Here is a 22075-nt window from a genome sequence, read left to right on the forward strand (position 1 = left end):
ACAAATGCAGTATTTATTGACAAATGCAGCCTTTATTGTGGATGCACTCTCCGCTAACATGGGAACATTGCCTTTAAATTCAAATACCTACAGCACTGTGTTATTTTATGTATGGGGTGACCGGATTCACACTCCAGTACAGTAGGTGGGGGTGTAGGCAGTAGGCACCTTTCAGTTGGTTGCCATCCGCCAAACAAATTTAAGAAGAAGTCATTCTGTAAGACATTTCCTGTTTCTCGAGCACGGATCCGTAGTAATGTCAGCAAAATAACTACATTTTTTTTCTCCAGCCATCCATTTTCTCCCAAAAATGTCTAAACTACAACAGAACAATGTGTTTCTCAACGAAACATTAACAGCAGTTCCTTTGGAGATATCCGTGGTAGTTAAAAAAACGATCGCAGAGTACCAGGAAGAAATCTACCGTTTGAAACGAGCGAATGCACGTCTACGAAGACTGCTGGATTTGGTTTTCAAGCCAGAGATAAAGTTGCGTAGATTAGCAGGTATGTGACGTCTCTATTTGACATTCATTTTACATTGTCGCCTAATACAACCTTTTTAAAAAAGTATTCGGCAATCATAATTTATTCGAAAAACACTGCTTCCATCATTGGCCGCAATAAAGAAAGTTCGACAAAAAGAAAAATCCACCCCTGTCCAACGGAAACTTTTTTGTTGTTGTCGATCTTCAGAAAATGTCTCCTAAATCTGTTAGTTAACAATATACCTGTTGCGACATTGCTTTTTGTCGAATTACCCTGGGTCAATGGAAACCAGCCTACTGAGTACGGTTACATGCACTCAATGATGCCATTATTGTGAATAGTCCGTTTAATATAATAGTTTGATTTCAACGTTTAGGGCTACATGCTTTGCGAGAATAATATTAACACTTTATTAATCATTCGTCCCATATTTGTTAATGTTATAGTAAGATACTGCAGGAATGTCTACCAATGGCATGCCCATCTTTTTGTGAGACATTACACTTGTCACTCGAAAAGATTTAGAAAGTATTTATGAAGTAATAATAGCACTCACTTTAGATTAGGGACTGCAACAATACTTTACTGATGATTAGTAAATGGTTTATTAATGTGAGCGTAATGATTAATACATGGTTTACACATGTATAAATGGCATATATTATAGACATTTAAAATAAAGTGTTAGCAGAACGATTTCCCTAATCTTGTTTACATGGACACATCTGAAAACAGGGATTTTGATGAATGGACAAAATCAAAATAATCGTTCTACCACTGTGACCATGTTATTTTTGGGAAGCCCATGTGATTGAATTTGGACATAAAGTTTGTTTGTTTGAAAACTTCTCTACGATGCATACTTTTAAGTTTTTCTGAACTCACTTCACTTGCACATTTATTTTCTATATTATTTTTTTATTTAACCTTTTTTACTTGGCAAATCATAAGAGGGAGGCTTGCGCTGCTGTCGCATGCACACCTCTGTAACTCCAATTCAGCTGGTCCCAATCATTTGAAAGATTGCTCAGAAAACCTGATAATATGCGTATACTTACTTCTAATTATGACTTTACGCCGATTAAGATAAGCAGAGTAAGGTGTTTACATGAGGGCAATTCCACGGTTACGGAATTGCTCTGAGACTTAGATTTTTCACTTAAAATGTATGCCAAACACACACCATTGATTTCGAAGTTTAAGTGAAGTGGATTAACACCCGGTAAGATAATTTCATCATTGGTCCCTGATCTATTCTACACAGAAATGCATAATTATGGATACGAATGTCACATAGTAGAGTACAGTATAGTTTAGCACATTATAGTGTACTCAACTAGAGTGCTCTACTGTGTACTGTACTGAACTATACTCTACTTCTCTTCACTGTGCTCTACTGTACTGTAATGTCCAAACGTGTGAAACATAGACGTCTATGATTGATTCAGATTTGGTCCAGTCCGGACGTCTATGTTTGGACCAAATGAAGGCCAGTCCAGATGTCTGTTGACACTGAAATCAGGGCTGGTCCAGATCGAGAGAGAAAAAAAAAGATGTCTGTGGACGCTGAAACCAGGGCAGACTGACCAAATTTAGACTATTTTTCGATGTCCAGTGTCAACTGTGCTCAGTGGGTAAGGATGCTGGTTACAGTAAATGGAAAGAGAGAGGGCTCATGGGTAGGTGTCAGTAAGAGCTGTGAGAGGTGACATTAATAGGAGAGAGAGAGAGGCTAGAGGGAGGCGTTGTCCAGACTTTTCACAATCTTACATTGACTTTCAAATAAGAGAAAAAAATAGTTATCGGCTTAACATAACAGTATGCCAGTGGAAGGGAGAACAGTAGCAGGAGACCCAACTATGATTTAAAAAAATACTCTTAGCTTTCATGTGACAGACAATTTGACATGATCCTATGAACAGGTTAACGTTGGTGCTCATGTGTCCTTTTACAGAGAAATGACCATGACTAATGCCATACTCGGCCTACTGCCATAATCAGTTTAATATTGAATTATTAGTTTGCATGTGAACATAATCAATGAGCTTGCTGCACCTTTCTATTGGCACTTTTCATCAGCAAACTGCTCTAAATCAGAGATGCATCTAATGCAACAACAAAAAACAGCTCTAGCTTAAACTGACGGATTTTGATGGGGATTTCTTTAGTATTTTAAATTAGATTCAAATAGGTTCAACCGACTTCAAAAACGCTGGTCTCTGTATGTGGAAATCAAGATGTGTTTGTTCATTATCTAAGGCACATGCAAAAGACGTAAGTACATGCAATGTACTTATGCGATGCATGCTTACTAACTGAAGTCTTGCAGGTGTTTACATGGTTTTGCGCATATGCCAGGCATTAGAAATTTCAAAGGCAGTACCAGCGCTCTAAACAGTTGGGTAAATAATACTTTCCTTTGGATATTTTGTCTCAAATTTCTACCTCACAGACAACCGGTTGAGTAAGTTCAAATGTAATAATGTATAAAGAATTGAATTCTATATGCAAAGCAACACCTTCAGGACTTAATTAATGAAATTCTTCTGGAGCGCATATATTATTGAAATTGAATGGCAGAAAGCTTGGTTGCTCCCTCACAAATTTTGTATATCAAATAAAGTAAAAGAAATTCACAAAAATCTTGCACAAAACATACCCTTACAATAACTTGGGTGGCGGCAGGTAGCCAACTTGGAGCTTTGGGCCAGTAACTGAAAGGTTGCTGGATCGAATCCGTGAGCTGACAAGGTAAAAATCTGGGCAAGGCAGTTAACCCACTGTTCCCTGGGCGCTGAAGATGTGGAGGTCGATTTAAGGCAGCACCCTCTCTGATTCAGAGACATTTCACATTCAACACATTTCAGTTGAAGTTGCACAACTGACTAGGTATCCCCTTTCCCCTAACTTGTTGTCTAAATTCATGGATTTAGAGGACATATGCCTTTTCTGTGATAAGGTAGGGGAAACTATTATACACATGTTTTATGAGTGTGACTGTGAAGTTATTTTGGAGCGAGTTAAGGAGAAGTTTATCTTAAGTTCCATGTATAATAGTCGTATCTTTATCAATGTTTATTATGAGTATTTCTGTAATTTGATGTGGCTCTCTGCAATATCAACGCATGTTTTAGAACTACTGAACGTAACTCGCCAATGTAAACTCAGATTTTTTTATATAAATATGAACTTATTCAAACAAAACATACATGTGTTGTGTAACATGAAGTCCAATGAGTGTCATCTGATGGAGATCAAAGGTTAGTGATTAATTTGATTTCTATTTCTGCCTTTTGTGACTCCTCTCTTTGGCTGGAAAAATTGCCGTTTTTTTCTGTGGCTTGGTGGTGACCTCGTTTGTGGTGCTTTCGCTGTAAATCCTTTTTGAAATCAGACACGGTGGCTGGATTAATGAGAATAGTATCTTTAAAATGGTGTAAAATACTTGTATGCTTGAGGATTTTTAATTTGGATTTTTAATTTGGATTTTTGATTTTTTGAATTTGGCGCCCTGCACTTTCACTGGCCGTTAATTTCTTCAATCTCTTTGGTAAATGTTATATACACAAAAACAAATATTTGAAATCTGTCCCCAAATGCAATATATTTCCACTTGAAATCTAATATTTAATAAAATCCCTAGAATTAGTCAATAACAAAAAAAAAACTGTATTCTTACAACTCTATCATAGATTTGTACAACTGTAACTCCTGGCCTTTATTTTGTTCATTTTAGGTACTTTAACTTTCGAAAGTCAATTCTTGTGATTTATTTTTAATGTTATTTTATGTTTCTACAGTGAATATAGACGTGTAGTGATGTCCTATGTTTGTATTGTATTTTTTTTTTAACCTTTATTTACAAGGCAAGTCAGTTAAGAATGGGCTGGCATATTCTACAGACAATGAACACGATTGCATTTTATCAAGGCTCAACCCTAGTTGAATAGAACTCTGCCCGTGAACCAAAGTGAGCGAAGTGAACCAAAGTGGGTGAGCGAAGCCCAAATCTATCCGAGCGCCCCCACTCTTTCCGAATACGGGGCTCTGCAAAGACACTTTTGTGAGTCAACACATACTCGTCCGCCAAAACCGCAGCTTCAGCGACATTCTTTACTTTCTGTTCGTTAATATACGTGGCAATACGATCAGGAATTGTATCCTTACATTGCTCTAACATAATTAGATCACACAGCCCTTGGAAAGTCACAACTGCAGAGGCGGAACACCAGCGATGAAACTGTAAAGATAATTGTCGCGCAAACTCAACATGAGTCTGTTTATCATCCCTTTTTAAAGTTCTAAATCGTTGGCGGTAAGCCTCAGGGACCAATCCATAAATCTGTAACACAGCTGTTTTAACCACTGTAGTGTACACTAAGAGCCGAATATGCTTCCTGCGCTTTACCAGTCAGCACACACTGCGACATTAAAGTGTGGTCAGAATCAGGCCAACTCCTAGCATCAGCAACATGTTCAAACAACGAAAAGAATGTCTCAGGGTCCTTTTCATGAAACTGAGGCAATAACCGTAAGTTCCCAACAATATCAAATGTGTCTGGGGCACGACCAAAAGAGGAACGACCCCTAGGTAAATCTGGATCACCTTCCCAGAACAAACTCTCCCCTGAGATCTTTCCTTCCCTAACTAACTCTATCCGTTCTTGTTGCAACTTGATTTTAGCACGCTCCATATCTTGTTTAAATGCCAATTCCTTTTCATACTTTACACGATCATGCTGTAGCTTCTCACGATCATGCTCTAGCTTCTCACGATCATGCTGCCGATCATGCTCTAGCTTCTCACGATCATGCTCCAGCTGTAACAGAAGCAGTTCTTTCTGCTGTTCAAAAAGAAGACTACTAGGACTAACCGATGGAATGGCCATTGTAACGTTATGGGGAAACGGCGAGTCCTCAGCAGAGGCTGGCCCAGTGGTAACTTCAAAAATACCCCTCTCCATCAGATTGGCCTTCAATATCCACCTAATAAAATTCTTTAGACGTTTATCACTAATTTCAACCTTGTAGTGTTCAGTGACCTTCACCAGCTGTTCTTTAGTACCTAATTCTAACAATTCCTCTGATGGAAAGCGAATGAACTCATCTACATAAGACGCCATAGTCACACACAAACAATTCTCACTCTTCCCCTCTGCTGAGCACACCAGACCACAACCCGAGAAATGACAATCACCCTGAGCACCACAGAAGAGAGATGAGATACTTGGAGCTTCCCCAAAACCTACAAAAACTCAACCCTAGTCTTCGTGCGGATTTGCGGTGGGAATTTACGCACTGTAGCCCGCTGGCAAGGAAAAACTCCCCAGCATGCTGGCAAATTCCACCAAGCCACGGATGTGCCCCCGAGACAACTGCTCAGTCCACAGACACCACACAAAAATAACAAAGATTAACCATGCCCAACATATTCCAAAAAATGAAACACGTCTCTAACCCTATCAGGGGAAAAAGGCTATAGTTCCGGGTAGCAAGTTCCACTACCCTACCCAAATATCCCACCGAGGTACACAGCCGATTACTCATCTCAGACTGACGTCCCAACAGAAAGTAGAACAAGAGTTTCCAGGCTAGGCAGGGCCTGGAAACTAACCATTATACTCTCTCCAAAGCTGCACACAAACCAAACAACAAAGGCAACCAATACTGAGCCTATCAAACTCAAACAAAATATGCAAACCAAACACGTACCACCACGGTCTCCCAAAACAATACGTTCAAATATCCCGGATGAGCTCCCACTTGTCACGAACCGGCTCAAAGCCCGTAACAAAAGGGAGACAACGTGGAGATAAGGAGTAACAAAACATATATTTATTGAATAAAGTAAACTAAGTACAATATACAATGGTGTGTGTAATAAGTAATCAGTAGTGTAAGTGAGTCTTTTGCATGAATGTGATAATGCAGGGTGTTGGAGGTGCCAAAGCAAACAATCAAAAGGCCACCAAGATACACAACACAATCTGTAACGGTGTCTGCATGGAGAGAGTCTCCTCCATGAATGGGGAATGAATGGGGAAGTGGTGTATCCTGGGAGACACCGGGCCCAGGTGTTTCCGATGTAGCTGACGACCCTCCCAACTCCGCCCACCAGCATCCTAATAAGGAAACAAGAACAAAGAGAGAATACGGCAGACAGAATGGGAGGGTTGTCACAATACCCAAGGAATATGGCTACCTACAGTGGGGCAAAAAAAGTATTTAGTCAGCCACCAATTGTGCAAGTTCTCCCACTTAAAAAGATGAGAGCCCTGTAATTTTCATCATAGGTACACTTCAACTATGACAGACAAAATGAGAGAAAAAATCACATTGTAGGACTTTTTATGAATTTATTTGCAAATTATGGTGGAAAATAAGTATTTGGTCAATAACAAAAGTTTATCTCAATACTTTGTTATATACCCTTTGTTGGCAATGACAGAGGTCAAACGTTTTCTGTAAGGCTTCACAAGGTTTTCACACATTGTTGCTGGTATTTTGGCCCATTCCTCCATGCAGATCTCCTCTAGAGCAGTGATGTTTTGGGGCTGTTGCTGGGCAACACAGACTTTCAACTCTCTCCAAAGATTTTCTATGGGGTTGAGATCTGGAGACTGGCTAGGCCACTCCAGGACCTTGAAATGCTTCTAACGAAGCCACTCCTTCATTGCCCGGGCGGTGTGTTTGGGATCATTGTCATGCTGAAAGACCCAGCCACGTTTCATCTTCAATGCCCTTGCTGATGGAAGGAGGTTTTCACTCAAAATTTCACGATACATGGCCCCATTCATTCTTTCCTTTACACGGATCAGTCGTCCTGGTCCCTTTGCAGAAAAACAGCCCCAAAGCATGATGTTTCCACCCCCATGCTTCACAGTAGGTATGGTGTTCTTTGGATGCAACTCAGCATTCTTTGTCCTCCAAACACGACGAGTTGAGTTTTTACCAAAAAGTTATATTTTGGTTTTATCTGACCATATGACATTCTCCCAATCTTCTTCTGGATCATCCAAATGCTCTCTAGCAAATTTCAGACAGGCCTGGACATGTACTGGCTTAAGCAGGGGGACACGTCTGGCACTGCAGATTTGAGTCCCTGGCGGTGGAGTGTGTTACTGATGGTAGGCTTTGTTACTTTGGTCCCAGCTCTCTGCAGGTCATTCACTAGGTCCCCCCGTGTGGTTCTGGGATTTTTGCTTGTGATAATTTTGACCGCACGGGGTGAGATCTTGCGTGGAGCCCCAGACCGAGGGAGATTATCAGTGGTCTTGTATGTCTTCCATTTCCTAATAATTGCTCCCACCAGTAGATTTCTTCAAACCAAGCTGCTTACCTATTGCAGATTCAGTCTTCCCAGCCTGGTGCAGGTCTACAATTTTGTTTCTGGTGTCCTTTGACAGCTCTTTGGTCTTGGCCATAGTGGAGTTTGGAGTGTGACTGTTTGAGGTTGTGGACAGGTGTCTTTTATACTGATAACAAGTTCAAACAGGTGCCATTAATACAGGTAACGAGTGGAGGACAGAGGAGCCTCTTAAAGAAGAAGTTACAGGTCTGTGAGAGACAGAAATCTTGCTTGTTTGTAGGTGACCAAATACTTATTTTCCACCATAATTTGCAAATAAATTCATTAAAAATCCTACAATGTGATTTCCTGGATTTTTTTTCTCATAGCCTGTTTCTGGTCTCAGGTTCAGGAATGGCTGAACCCTAGAAATAGTACTGTTAGGAGATCTGGAGAGACCGGGTCAGTCAATAACTAATATGCTAATACTCTTAGTAAAAGTATTTATCTTCAACACGCAATCTGTAGATTCGATTAGATAGATTGAAATTGTACGTTAAACATCATAGCATAGTTGAAAGATATGTGTTGTGTAGAAACACGAAGTGAGTGGCCAGCAGAGATGGATGGGATGGGCTGAGGGTTGGTATGTGGGAGTGGAGTGGCTGTGTGAGAGAGAGAATGATGGGACGGGCTGAGGGAAGCTGAGGGTTGGGATGTGGAATTGGAGACAAGTGGGAGTGGAGTGGCTATGTGAGAGAGAGAATGATGGGATGGGCTGAGGGTTGGGATGTGGAATTGGAGACAAGTGGGAGTGGAGTGGCTGTGTGAGAGAGAGAATGATGGGATGGGCTGAGGGAAGCTGAGGGTTGGGATGTGGAATTGGAGACAATGGGAGTGGAGTTGCTGTGTGAGAGAGAGAATGATGGGATGGGCTGAGAGAAGCTGAGGGTTGGGATGTGGAATTGGAGACAATGGGAGTGGAGTTGCTGTGTGAGAGAGAGAATGATGGTCAAGAGATAAAGGAGGAAAAAAAAGTCATAATAAAACATCAAAAAGTACATTTGAATGACACTAAGTGGCAGTATTTTTACAACTAATGCCGGATTGCCTGAGGCTGATGCCGTGCAGGTGTTTGAACACATGCATATACACACACTCTCATTCAAATAAATACATGTAATTGCCAGACATGCACACAAACATAAAGTAGGCATTGCTGTTATGATTTCAGTTGTCCTTGATGTCCTTTGCTTAATTATTTTTTTTTGCATTGTTGTTTTCTTCTGTCTTTTCCTTTTTTCTCTTTAGTTCATTCTCTTGGTTGTTGGTGCATTGGGGGCTTTTGGGGGTGGGGAATGGAATTAGTTGTATTTTTTTGGGGGGGGGGGGGGGACTGTGGCAGGGGACTCGAATGGGTGAGCTATTGGACAGCTATTGGAGAACTGTGGGGGGGATCTTGGAGGGTTCGGGTTTCACAAGATTGTGATCATGAAAAGGAAACTGACATATATTTTATATCACTATCTTGCACACGCACCCTCACACATAAGGATGCCTCTGTTGTGCAAAGACTGATGCATGTTTGATAGTGTCTTGATGCTGTATTGATTGTCCTTCATGTTCTAATACTTTAATGTTACCCCTTCCTTGTGTTTTTTGTAATAAAAAAATAAGGAAAAAAAAATAAGTTGTTTCCTATTTCAGTCACTTCTTTGCAAAGCTGTTCCCTATTTCAGTCACCTCTTAGGTCACGTTAGTGTGGGTAAAATCAAAAACGCCCTAAAGATTGACAAATATTGCATCCGATAAATGCATACTATAAAACACAGAAATGATCTGTATAGTATGTTCTTATAGTATATTCTTACCAGCGGTGGTCCTTACATGTGAGTGTTCAGCTCAAGCGACTCAAGTGTGACGTGTAATCCAGCATACGAACAAAACTTGTGGGAGTTGTAGTTCACATGACAATTTTTGCAACTTTTTGAGAACTTCAAGTAATATGCATCAGCTATAAGTAAATTAATTCACAAATCCGAATATAATTTTTAGATATATCTTAAATGACGTGTTTTTAATGAATTGGATGATCCAGACTTTGAAGCCCCATCGTATGCGTATAGTAGTCCTATTTGTGTTTTCATTTAAATGTCTTCCTTTCTCCTTCCCTCCAGACCTCCAGCAGCTCACTCTCACTGGAGAGGTTGTTAACCCTGAGCAACAGCACTATGAGCAGGAATGGAGCGCCAGTTTGGGGCCCGTGGAGTCTGATGCCGAAGAGTCTATATGGAACTCTATCAACATTACAACTGTAGAGAACCAAACAGAATTTGATGGTGAGCGCTACAGAGAGTCCGACTCAACCAGTGAATATCAGCCCCCATCTGAAGTAAATCCAGAGAGTGACAACGACGAAAGTGATCATGTAAAAGAGGATGAAGTGGAGAATAGAATACGACTGTCACGGTTAACTCCTCTTAAATCAAAGAGAGGAAGAGGACGGCCAAGGAAAGAAGCCAGGGAGTTGCCTGATCTGAACTGTGACTTGTGCGGAAAATGCTTTGCGACAGCGGGTGGTCTGAGAAGGCATCAACAAAATGTGCACGGTGAAGAGAGACCGAAAGCACGGCCAAAGAAAGGAAACCGTGAGTTGCCTGACCTGAAATGTGATGTGTGTGGAAAATGCTTGGCGACAGCACGTAGTCTGAAAAGGCATCGACAAAATCGCCATCTTGACGAGAGACCAAGAGGACGGCCAAGGAAAGAAACTAGTGAGTTGCCTAATCTGACATGTGACGTTTGCGGAAAATGCTTTGTGACAAGGCGTGGCCTACAAATGCATGGGAAAAATAGGCATAGTGAAGAGAGACCATACATGTGTGACATATGTGGACAAGGTTTCGTCCTGAACTGCTACCTGATCCGCCACATGAAGACTCACACGGAGGAGGGACAACATTGCTGTACCATATGTGGCAAATGTTTCAATCACAAGAATAACCTGAAAAATCATATGGGTACTCATACAGGGCCGGCTTTTAAATGTGATTTGTGTGGAAAATGCTTGACAACAAAAGGAAGTCTGAAACTCCATCAGCAAAATCACACTGGGGAGAAATCCTATCCGTGCAAAGAGTGTGAAAAATCATTCAGCATAAAGGCAAGCCTGATATTGCATATGAGGACTCATACAGGGGAGAAACCATTCCGGTGCAAAGAATGTGGCAAATGCTTCAGTGACAAGGGAACCCTTACAAAGCATATGATGACTCACACAGAGGAGAAACCACATCGCTGCAATGAATGTGGCAAATGCTTCAGTCTGAAGGGAAGCCTGACTGCGCATATGAAGGTTCATACAGGGGAGGGAGTTCAATGTCATTTGTGTGGAACTCACTTGAAGTTAGCATCAAGTCTGAAAAGACATCTGCGAACTCACAGAATAAGTATTCACAATGACTAAGAACAAGAAACAATGCCCCTTGTGTAAAATGAGTTAGATGGAAGAGACTAATAAGAGGACATACCACTCAAGTATGCTCTTGGTAAAAAAGTACACTCCGCAATCTTGGAATCTGTTCAATGGTCATTTCAATTCATATAACTTACTCATTGATTGTTGAACATTTTTATTTTGGGTGGAAAATGTATTTATTTAAATGTACTGTATTTAGGTACATTTTCCCATTCTAAATAAACTAATATGGCAGCTTATTGTGATAATTAAGTCTGCCACCAGTAGGAGTAGTAACACCAGTGATGGCAACACCAAGGATACATTTTAGATCAATGAGGAATTTCTGAAATTGAGGCCACAGATTTGAAAATCCAAGGTCATTAACCCTTTAAAAATAATACATGATTAATAATTTTTCCCTTAATGTAATTTCCAAGGTGTTCACACCAATTACAAAAACCTGAGGGGCACATGTTATATTGGTTAACAAAATTATTATTGATCTACAGTACCTTGTGGTGGTTAATTTCTGTATTATCAAATGAGGAGAGACAGACTTATCACACAAGTCAGAGTTATACTTCAACTGAATCTTTATTAGTGAGAGCTCTGTAATAGCGGTGGCTGGTCGACGAACCACCCTCAGATGATTCTTTGAGAGCCACGACACAAAGGCTACTGAAATCTTTTATAGCAAAGATCCACCCCCTAGTCTACATAACAAACAACATATGTGTGGAACGGGTCACAAGGTGAGACTTGATAAATGAGAATGGAGTATCCTGCAGCCAGATAGCATTTGCTAGAAATTCTGTTCTTATCGTTCAGTTTGGCCCCTAAGATGAGGCTCCCATCTCATTCCTGGTACTTTATAGCACAAAAACACCAACTCATTCTATGGCATAAATCAATTGTCAACTCCAGATACTCGCATCTCAAGTAAAACCTCTTCTTGACCACACGCCTGGACAAGTTCACTGAGGGGAGTGAGCCTCTAGGTCATACACTATCCCAGGATAGGTGCAACATCAGAGATGTCATACAATGGTTCCAGACACTACCCACAACACTACCCCACACATCTGTTGTCTCAAACCTTATCTCCCCCAAGGCCAAAGGAGGGAATGACTGGCGCACAGACATTGTAGAGACAACTAATTGGTTCCCCATCAATCACGCCATCCCTTCACATGGTTTAAGAATAGGTAAAGACACATTCACATATGAAGACAATGTTCCCTTCCTCTCCTCTTCTCTTTATGATGTTCTGCATAGCACCAGGGACATGTGAAAGACAAGTCTGACCTCTCCCCTCTGGGCCCCAGGTGACAGAGCCCCAGCTGAGGGAGGAAGTGCAACTGCCATCACCAGAGTCCGAACGGATACATTCTAATAACAAGCATATCATATAAGCATATGCAGATAAGACATCTTAATTATCTATGTTACCTAACTAATTCTGATTCTTCCGCCACGGCCTTCAGCAAGTATTCATACCCCTAGACTTTTTTTCACATTTTGTTGTGTTACAACTTAGAAAATGTATTAAATGTAACTTTTTTTGTCACACAATACCCCATAATGTCAAAGTGGATTTAAAAGCTGAAAATGTCTCGAGTCAATAAGTATTCAACCTCTTTGTTATGGCAAGCCTAAATACATTCAGGAGTAAAAATGGAAGCCTGTACAAAACAAAAGTATTCCAAAACATGCATCTTGTTTGCAACAAGGCACTAAAGAAATACTGCAAAAAATTTGGCAAGCAATTCACTTTTTGTCCTGAATACAAATGTTTATTTTTGAGCACATCCAATACAATACAGCACATTACTACCACGTTACTACCACTCTCCATATTTGCAAGCATAGTGGTGGATGCATAATGTTATGGATATAAATGTACTGAATGGAGCTAAGCACAGGCAAAACCTGGTCCAGTCTGCTTTCCACCTGACACTGGGAAATTAATTCACATTTCAGCAGAACAATAACCTAAAACACAAGGTCAAATCTAACCTGGAGTAGTTTGCCAAGAAGATAGTGAATGTTCTCGCATGGCTAAGTTCCAGTTTTGACAAATCTGCTTGAAAATCTATGGCAAGACCTGAAAATGATTGTCAAGCAATGATCCACAACCAATTTGACAGAGGTTTAAGAATCATTTTTGAAAGAAGTATTGGGCAAACAAACGTTGCACAATCCAGGTGTGGAAAGCTCTTAGAGACTTACCCAGAAAAACTGACAGCTGTAATCACTGCCAAAGGTGACTAACATGTATTGACTCAGGGGGTTGAATACTTATCGAATGAAGATATATTAGTGTTTTGTTTGTCATACTTTTTACATTAAAAAAAATAGGTATTATGTATTTAAATTTTTCTTCCCTTTGTCATTGAAGTATTTTGTGTAGATCTTTGACAAACAATGACAAGTAAATCAATTTTAATCCCACTTAATAACACAACAAAATGTGGAAAAAGTCAATGGGTGTGAATAGTTTCTGAAGGCACTATATATAAATATATTAAATACTTTGGTTTAATTTCTAGCATTCAAAATAATAGATATCTCTAAATCCCCCAAACATGTTACTACTGAGACTAGCCAAATTCTTTAAACAATGCATAATCCTATAGTTTTGCAGTATAAATGACTTGCATTGTGTTTTATCATTGATAAACAGTTCAATATAAACAAACACATGTATGATGTGTGACTATTTGTCATTTTAAAGTGTTTTTCATGGTTACAAAGGTGTAGGGTGCAAATGCCCAGGAATTCATTAATGACCCAACTTATGAATGCACAACTATCTTACGCTATCATATTCCAAAATATAAGGTATTATTACTCAGTCGTATAGAAACAACAAGAATGAAAACAAGCACTGAATAGCTTCCAAATATGTTAAAAACGATCGTGTGGATGTCAGTCTTTGTATCTATAGTGCTGCCTAGGTATTTGAGAGGAGCTAGCCAACATTCTTCTAGCCCCATCTCTCAGCTGTTTACTAAAACATGGAACGGGAACCACATTTTGTTGTTTTTTGAATTGCAGCTTTAAGGTGGGTATTAATATATTCCTAAACCTGCTGAACCAGGTAGTGAATCAAAGTTTGTCTGACATTTTAAGACCTATTAAGTAAGTGCAGTGTCAAGATGAAACCACATTCCGCAACATCGGTCGCGTAGAGCCAGCTACATTTGTCCATCTCAAACGCATGGGAAAGAAAGCCCTGAATAAAACCATTACAACTTTACAGAAGAGTCTCAAAGAGCTTCAAAAGCAATGCCATCTTGATGATATGGTTTGATGACTGGCTAGGTTATTTTCTTTTCGCAACCTATACAATCATGAGAATTATGACAATGGTTATGATATGATAATAACTATCTTGATGTTTAGTAATGTTATGATAATATACAGTATGCGATGATCAATGAAAATGTTGTTAAACTATGTACTGTACCTGGAACCCTGACTGAATATGAAATAATAGGGTCATTCTATATGAATTCAAAACACCTTTTTTACCACTTCCAATTTGATTTGAACAAAACTTTCCATACATGTTTGCCTTTGGTGGAAGTGGTCAGAAAGCTTTTTGGACCTGAATGCCAAAACATTCAGGAGATAGTGCTCAAAGGTAACCCATTTTGCCAACCCCACCCTACCATTGGTCAAGCCCTATGGCGCTATAAAGGCAGCATCACTCCTGTAAAACGTTTTTTTTTGTTTTTGTTCTACTCAGTGACCAGTTTATTAGGTACACCACCCCATTCACGAAAATGGTTCGCTCCTACAGACAGTGAGTCACGTGGACGTGGCTTGCTATATAAAACAGGCATCAAGGCATTCAGTTACTGTTTCGAGTGAATGCTAGAATGGGAAAAACTAGTGAGCTAAGGGACTTTGAGCGTGGTATGATCGTCGTTGCCAGGTGCGCTGGTTCCAGTATCTCAGAAACAGCTAGGCTTTTCACGTACAACAGTGCCTATGGATTACTGAAAATGGTGCGACAAACAGTTCTGTGGGTGAAAACAGCTCGTTGATGAGAGAGGTCGAAGGAGAATGGCAAGAATCGTGCAAGCTAACAGGCGGGCCACAACAGGCAATTAATGGCGCAGTACAACAGTGGTGTGCAGAAAGGCATCTCAGAATGTACAACTTGTCAGTCCTTGTCACGGATTGGCTATTGCAGCAGATGACCACACCAGTTTCCACTCCTATCAGCTAAAAACAAGAAGAAGGGGTTCCAGTGAGTACGCAATCAACAACACTGGGAAATAAAGGGGTGGAGAAACATTGCCTGTTCCATCGAATCCCGGTTCTTGTTGTGTCATGCTGATAGCAGAGTCAGGCTTTGGCATAAGCAGCATGAGTCCATGGCCCCATTCTGCCTGATGTCAACAGTACAGGCTGGTGGTGGTGTTGTAATGGTGTGGGGAATCATTTTCCTGGCACATGCTCACTCCCTAGATACCAATTGAGCAACGTGTATCTGAACATTGTTGCTGACCAGGTGCATCCCTTCATGGTTGCAGGGGGTCTCATCCGGTACTAGATGTGTACCTAAAAAAACTGTCCATTGAGTGTATATAATTATAAAATATTAAAGCCACCATGGCATTTTAAATCTGTCAAGCAAGTCAGATGGATGGTTGGTTTGGCAAGCTAGCTAACTGGGTAGCATGTTATGTTTTGATTTGAATGTTGAGGTTGAGCGGACAAGGCCAAAGCAAGGGTACAAGCAGAGATGGCAGAGGTATGCGCAAATGCTCGGGAAGGCTACTTTGGACTACCGCTGAGCCTTCCACTGCCAGGGCATCACCCAAGTGTGTGCTAAGTGATCAGTGGTGGTTGAGGAGTAGCTAGCTACCTACCGGCTACAGAGACCAGACTTTGCACTGTGTAACGGCTCTGGACAACAGTCATCATTGCTTCAAGACCAGACCCCTGCCTATGACTGTGATGCATCCGCTCTCTCCCTCCTCACATGGACATTTCCCTTACAAAAAAACTCACCTGAAATGAAATGATAACATGTGTTTCAAATGTGATCGCATGTGATCGCATGTGAAGTTAATGTAATAGCGTGACAACATGTAAAAGCAACATGTGATAACATGAAACTACACATGTAAAAACATGATCTCATGCTAAATAAATGTGACAACATGGGATGCAAAATTACAACCATCTGAGTTCGTTTTTCACATGTGGAAGTGCAAATTTGATTTTCACAGAAATTCCACACCCCACTGGGCACACCACATCACTTAAATGTGCATAATTGGGTAATATTTGGTTAAGACGTTGATCGATGAGAGATTGCAACCTATATTCACCCACTCGAAAAGACAGCCAAAAGTTAGTTGAATTTCCAATGTCATCACTATGCTTTCAACCATCTAAAAGCACAACCAAATTCCAATGGAAAAACAATGTGTGATTTTTTGGTTTATACAACAGATATTATGACTGTGCTTCATCTAATAGCAGAACCAAATGACCTGGATTGCAGTTGAGATTGCATTAAAAGTAACCTTGAACATGCACACTTTATATAATTACATAAGAAGACATAAAACATGTGGTCATGGATGTTGTTACTCATTTGAAGGTTGAATGTTACATTCATTTGTAAGACAGCCTTAACTTTATGCTATTTAATGTATTACAAAAGTAATATTGAATTGTGTTTGGTTGTCAACACAACCAAATATCAACAATTAATAAAAGGAGATGTATCTTCTGCTTGGATAGATCCATCTGTGCCACTGACTTAGTCTGGCTTTAATTCCAGTTTGTCTACAAATGAATAATTGATATGTTGGATTCATGTCTCTATCTCAACCAAACATCTAAGTTAAAAGAATAGCACTACATCAAATCTAATTGTAAGGACCGACGCCGGAGATGAGAAGCAGGTACATGGAGTCAACATTTAATCAGGAACATACAGGTAACAAGACAGGCACAGCGTCAGAACACGTGTAAACAAGGACATACGACAATCAATGCTGAAGCAGGGAACAGAGCGGGGAACCAGACATATAGGGAAGGTCATGACAGAGGTGATAGAGTCCAGGTGAGTCCAATAATCGCTGACGCGAGGGACGGTGGAAAGGCGGGTGTGCGTAATGATGGAGGCAGGAGTGCGCAATGCTCGGGAGCGCCAGGGGGGAAGAGTGGGAGCAGGCGTGACACTATTTTTTTTAATAAAGTTTGATTTAGTCCTATTTAACTTAGATTTTTTGTTGAGATTGAGACGAATCCAACATATTAATGATTAACTTGAATCCCAGCGGAGAGAGGGGAGCCGGCCAGGCAAAGACAGCAAGGGTGTCGGTTCACCTTCGCACCCCTGAGCCAGACCACTCAATCATAGGACCTACTGAAGAGATGAGTCTTCAGTAAAGACTTAAAGGTTGAGTCTGCGTCTGTCACATGGATAGGCAGACCATTCCATAAAAATGGAGCTCTATAGGAGAAAGCCCTGCCTCCAGCTGGGACAATAAGGAGCCCTGAGTCTTGTGACCGTAGAGTACGTGTAGGTATGTACGGCAGGACCAAATGGGAGAGATAGGTTGGAGCAAGCCCATGTAAAAAATGTTTTAGGTTAGCTGTAAAACCTTGAAATCAGCCCTAGCCTTATTAACAGGAAGCCAGCGTAGAGGCTAGCACTGAAGTGATATGATCACATTTTGGGGTTCTAGTCAAGATTCTAACAGTTATAGATTTTTCATTCTCATTGAAAGCAAGTCTAAGAAGCGCTAGATATGTTCTATGTGCGCTATTTCTATGCTTCCTGGTTTTAAGTTTTGTTTGTGGATCTTTTCATTTCGGTTCTGTACACGAACCTCAAACAGCTGAAACTACAATGTTTTTGATTATGGAAAAGATATTTCCCAGCAGTTTAGATGGTACAATAATTCTCAACACAATGACTACTTGTTTTGTTACATAAACTGAAGGCTAACTATTATGATTAGAGCAACCAGGAATTGGCAGAGCGATTTTGGCATAGTGCATCTTTAATACACTGAACAAAAATATAAACGCAACATGTAAAGTGTTGGTCCCATGGTTCATGAGCTGAAATAAAAGACCTCAGAAGTTTTCCATACGCACAAAAAGCGTATTTTTCTAAAATGTTGCGCACAAATTTGTTTACATCCCTGTTAGTGAGCACTTCTCCTTAGCCAAAATAATCCATCCACCTGAGAGGTGTGGCATATCAAGAAGCTGATTAAACAGCATGAATATTTGGCACAGCGGTCTTAGGCACTGCATCACTACAGATCCGGGTTCGATCCCGGGCCGTGTCGCAGCCGGCCGTGACCGGGAGACCCATGAGGCGACACACAATTGGCCTAGCGTCGTCCAGGTTAGGGGAGGGCTTGGCCAGCAGGGATGTCCTTGTCCCATCGCGCTCTAGCGACTCCTGTAGTGGTCCAGGCGCAGTGCACACTGACACGGCTTCCGGGTTAAGCAAGCAGTGTGTCAAGAAGCAGTCCGGCTTGGCAGGGTCGTGTTTCGGAGGATTTATTGCTCTGGACCTTCGCCGGTCCCGAGTCCGTACGGGAGTTGCAGTGATGGAACAAGACTGTAACTACCAATTGGATATTACGACATTGGGGGTAAAAAGTACCAACAATTAAAAAGACAGCATGATCATTACACAGGTGCACCTTGTGCAGGCCACTCTAAAAATGTGCAATTTTGTCACACAACACAATACCACAGATGTCTCATGTTTTGAGGGAGCGTGTAATTAGCATGTTGACTGCAGGAATGTCCACCAGAACTATTGCCAGAGAATATTATGTTAATTTTTCTACCATAAACCGCCTTTGTCGTTTTAGAGAATTTGTCAGCACGTCCAACCGGCCTCACAACCACAGACTGCGTGTGTGGACGAATACCCAATGGTGGTGGTGGGGTTATGGTATGGGCAGGCATGAACTACGGACAACGAACACAATTGTGTTTTATCGATGGCAATTTGAATGCACAGAGATACCGTGACGAGATCCCGAGGCCCACTTTACATGTTGCGTTTTATATTTTTGTTCAGTGTAATTTTTCCTCTGTGCAGAATCATCATCTGCACTGTCATTTGTGATAAATGATCAAATAAATGTAATCATTTTAGGGGGGACATTACAAACTCAGAACTATTCCATGGGGCAGTGATTCAATTAACTGAGATTAAGTTGTGATGGCTACTTAAATGTAAGGACAAAGCCAAAATATAGAAAGATGGCAGTGTATGCCAATGTGCTTATGCTATGTCCAATGGAACTATTGGACGTGGAAGTCACTTTCACCATCATTGATGTAAAGGGTCAAAATTGACAGCCCATTTTGAACACGCCCTCTATGGGCCATGTGACATCCCCATTGCTATAAAACTGAAAAGTGCTGTGGTCTCTCTGAATAAAGAACAAAGTGAAGATGAGAGGAATAATACTACTCAGTCTCCTGGCTGTTGTCTTGGCTCTGCCTAAACCTCAACAAACTAAACAGCGGGTAAGAAATCATTTTCTTTGAGTGAATACTAATATAGGCTGATAGAACTCCTATAGGAACTCCTTATAGAACTTTGATTTTTTTTTGACTGTTTTGAATAAATTCTCATACAATAATCCTCAGATCATTTTGATCAAATAAACTCGGGAGTGAATGGAGTCAACACTTTTTGAACACTGAGTTCCTATGTTTAGTTGCTTCATTCATCAAGCTACTTCAGTAAAGATCATAATGGACACTGCAAAAATGGAAACGTCATAAATTATATAATTTGGGATTATGGAGAGGATAAAGGCATAATTTCATCTCATAAAATGTTCAATGGGTTTTGTTAGAGAACACAGCAAAGTGTATTTGGAGTTGTTTAATATTTGCTTTGTCTGGTGTCAATGGCCTTCCTGAAACAGGGTAAACACACAGTTACGGGAATTCATACTCTTATACAAATAAAAATCAGTGGTTCATGGGTGTTGATTAACCCTAGTCAAAGGAGCTATGTTTACCACGTTGTGTTATTTAAAATACAACGACACTGATAAGTGATGAATGGGCTAATATTAATATTTATAATACATTATTTCAGTGGCCAAAAGGTTCCAGGTTTCCCCTTGAAAATGTAGATGGGTTTGGAGAACAGGAACAAGTGAGTAACTTTTTGGTGTGTGTGAGTGTAACTATGCATTGTAGATTAAAGGACTTGACATTTGTGTTTTTATATTTACGACTGTCACATATTTTACTCCAGGAGACGTCCCAGGGTTTGGTATACACAGGTACTCAGCCCATTATGGAGCCCACTCCTAGACCCTTTGCAAACACGGAGAAGACAACCCTATCAGCAGCTGTAAATGCTTTAATATCAGCAGTTGTAAACGCTATTCAGAGTTTGGGAGATTATTAAAGGACTGTGTTGCTGGTTTGAGTTGGGTCTATCATGGTGGTGTGTCCAATAAACCAGTGGTGTTCAACTTGTGGTCTGCAAATTATTACTTTTATTGTTTCTCTATTGTTTCTCTTCCAGAAATAGTATATTATAATTATTGGTCCCAGTGTCCTTTAGCAGTAATTTATACTTGCATGTGAATCCTTTATCTAATTACTTTTTTACAACAAAGATGACATTTTTAGTAAAGCAATGACCCGTTGGAACCGAAACTTGGGATCGACATTTAGCCTACAAAAGGTTTAAACTTTTGGTCCAGTAGAAGATTCGAACCGTGCAATTAGTGATAATATAATACAGTGCACTGGCTGGCTGGCTCATGTGTGTGTTAGGTGTGCGTGGGTCTGGGAGGAGGGGTGTGTGTGTGTGGCAATGCACTGCCATTAGGGACGCACATTGTTGGCAGTGCTTGCTAGGACCTGTAGTGCAGCGCGGATTTGGCCTGCGGGCCTTGTGTTTGACACGTGAACTACACCCTCTGTCAATTCATGATAAGGGGACAATGGCTCCTGATAGACAGGGTTGTCCCATTAGTTCTCTTATATACTGCTTACACAGCCGAGTTATATTTGCATGATTCAGCTTATTATTCATAATGAATTCATCATTAACTTTTGGTTCATGCATGTGACCGACCAATACTGGTTCATGCATGTGACAGACCAATACCTTACGAGGCTTCTCCTCTCTTAGCTGAGACCTTGGAACTGAGATATTCTTTCGTTCTCAAAACAAGGTTCTGGGTGTACTGCCAAATTGCAGATACTGATAGTGAGGATTCATTCAATCAGTCACTTGCATGAACATTGGTTATTCGAAAAGCACAAACATAGAACACAGAAATTGGTTATTAGAAAAGCACAAACATAAAATGTTTCATCACAAGATCTTTGGCAGGGGTGTCAAACTGAAAAAACACAACAAATTCACGGGCCAGACAGACTGTTTTTAGAAAAAAAACTTGCATACATCTGTGACCCAAATGGACTGTTTTTATTTTGTACTTTTGTACATAGGATGCTGTATATAGCATTTTAACATATTAAAAGAAAAAAGAGATAGGGTAAATCATGTTTGTCCAGCCCTAATGCGAGCGCATCAGGCTGTCATTTCTTAAAAAAGGTGACTCAAATGTTGATTCATTTATACTCATTTATACTCCCTTGTGTATCCTATTGTCCTTCTGATGTAATTTATAATGAAATCCTTTACCTTAGAACTTTTTGATTTTCTGTAGGCTTCAGCAATTAGGTTGGAACCGTATGGACATTTGTGCTACAACACATTTAAACATTCGGTCTGGTAGAAGATCCGGTCACTGCCATTACTGATGATATGATACAGTACACTGGCTTACATGT

At 40.5% G+C, this 22075-nt stretch overlaps 1 protein-coding gene and 1 long non-coding RNA gene across 2 annotated transcripts; both read left to right on the forward strand.

Annotated features, from left to right (window-relative positions):
* Positions 1–201: 201 nt before the first annotated feature.
* LOC110535657 (uncharacterized) lies at positions 202–16429 on the forward strand. Its single transcript, XM_021620788.3, has 2 exons — positions 202–506; positions 9954–16429. The coding sequence occupies exons 1-2, from the start codon at positions 311–313 to the stop codon at positions 11240–11242; spliced, it is 1485 nt and encodes a 494-aa protein (XP_021476463.1). The 5' UTR covers positions 202–310; the 3' UTR covers positions 11243–16429.
* Positions 16430–19658: 3229 nt separating this feature from the next.
* LOC110535658 (uncharacterized) lies at positions 19659–20739 on the forward strand. The gene is made up of 3 exons (XR_002475288.3): positions 19659–19771; positions 20355–20414; positions 20517–20739. It is a non-coding gene; the product is annotated as an uncharacterized LOC110535658 (long non-coding RNA).
* Positions 20740–22075: the final 1336 nt, after the last annotated feature.

This window comes from Oncorhynchus mykiss, chromosome 11 (assembly GCF_057628025.1).
Source record: "Oncorhynchus mykiss isolate SJ-2025 chromosome 11, ASM5762802v1, whole genome shotgun sequence".
NCBI lineage: Eukaryota > Metazoa > Chordata > Actinopteri > Salmoniformes > Salmonidae > Oncorhynchus > Oncorhynchus mykiss.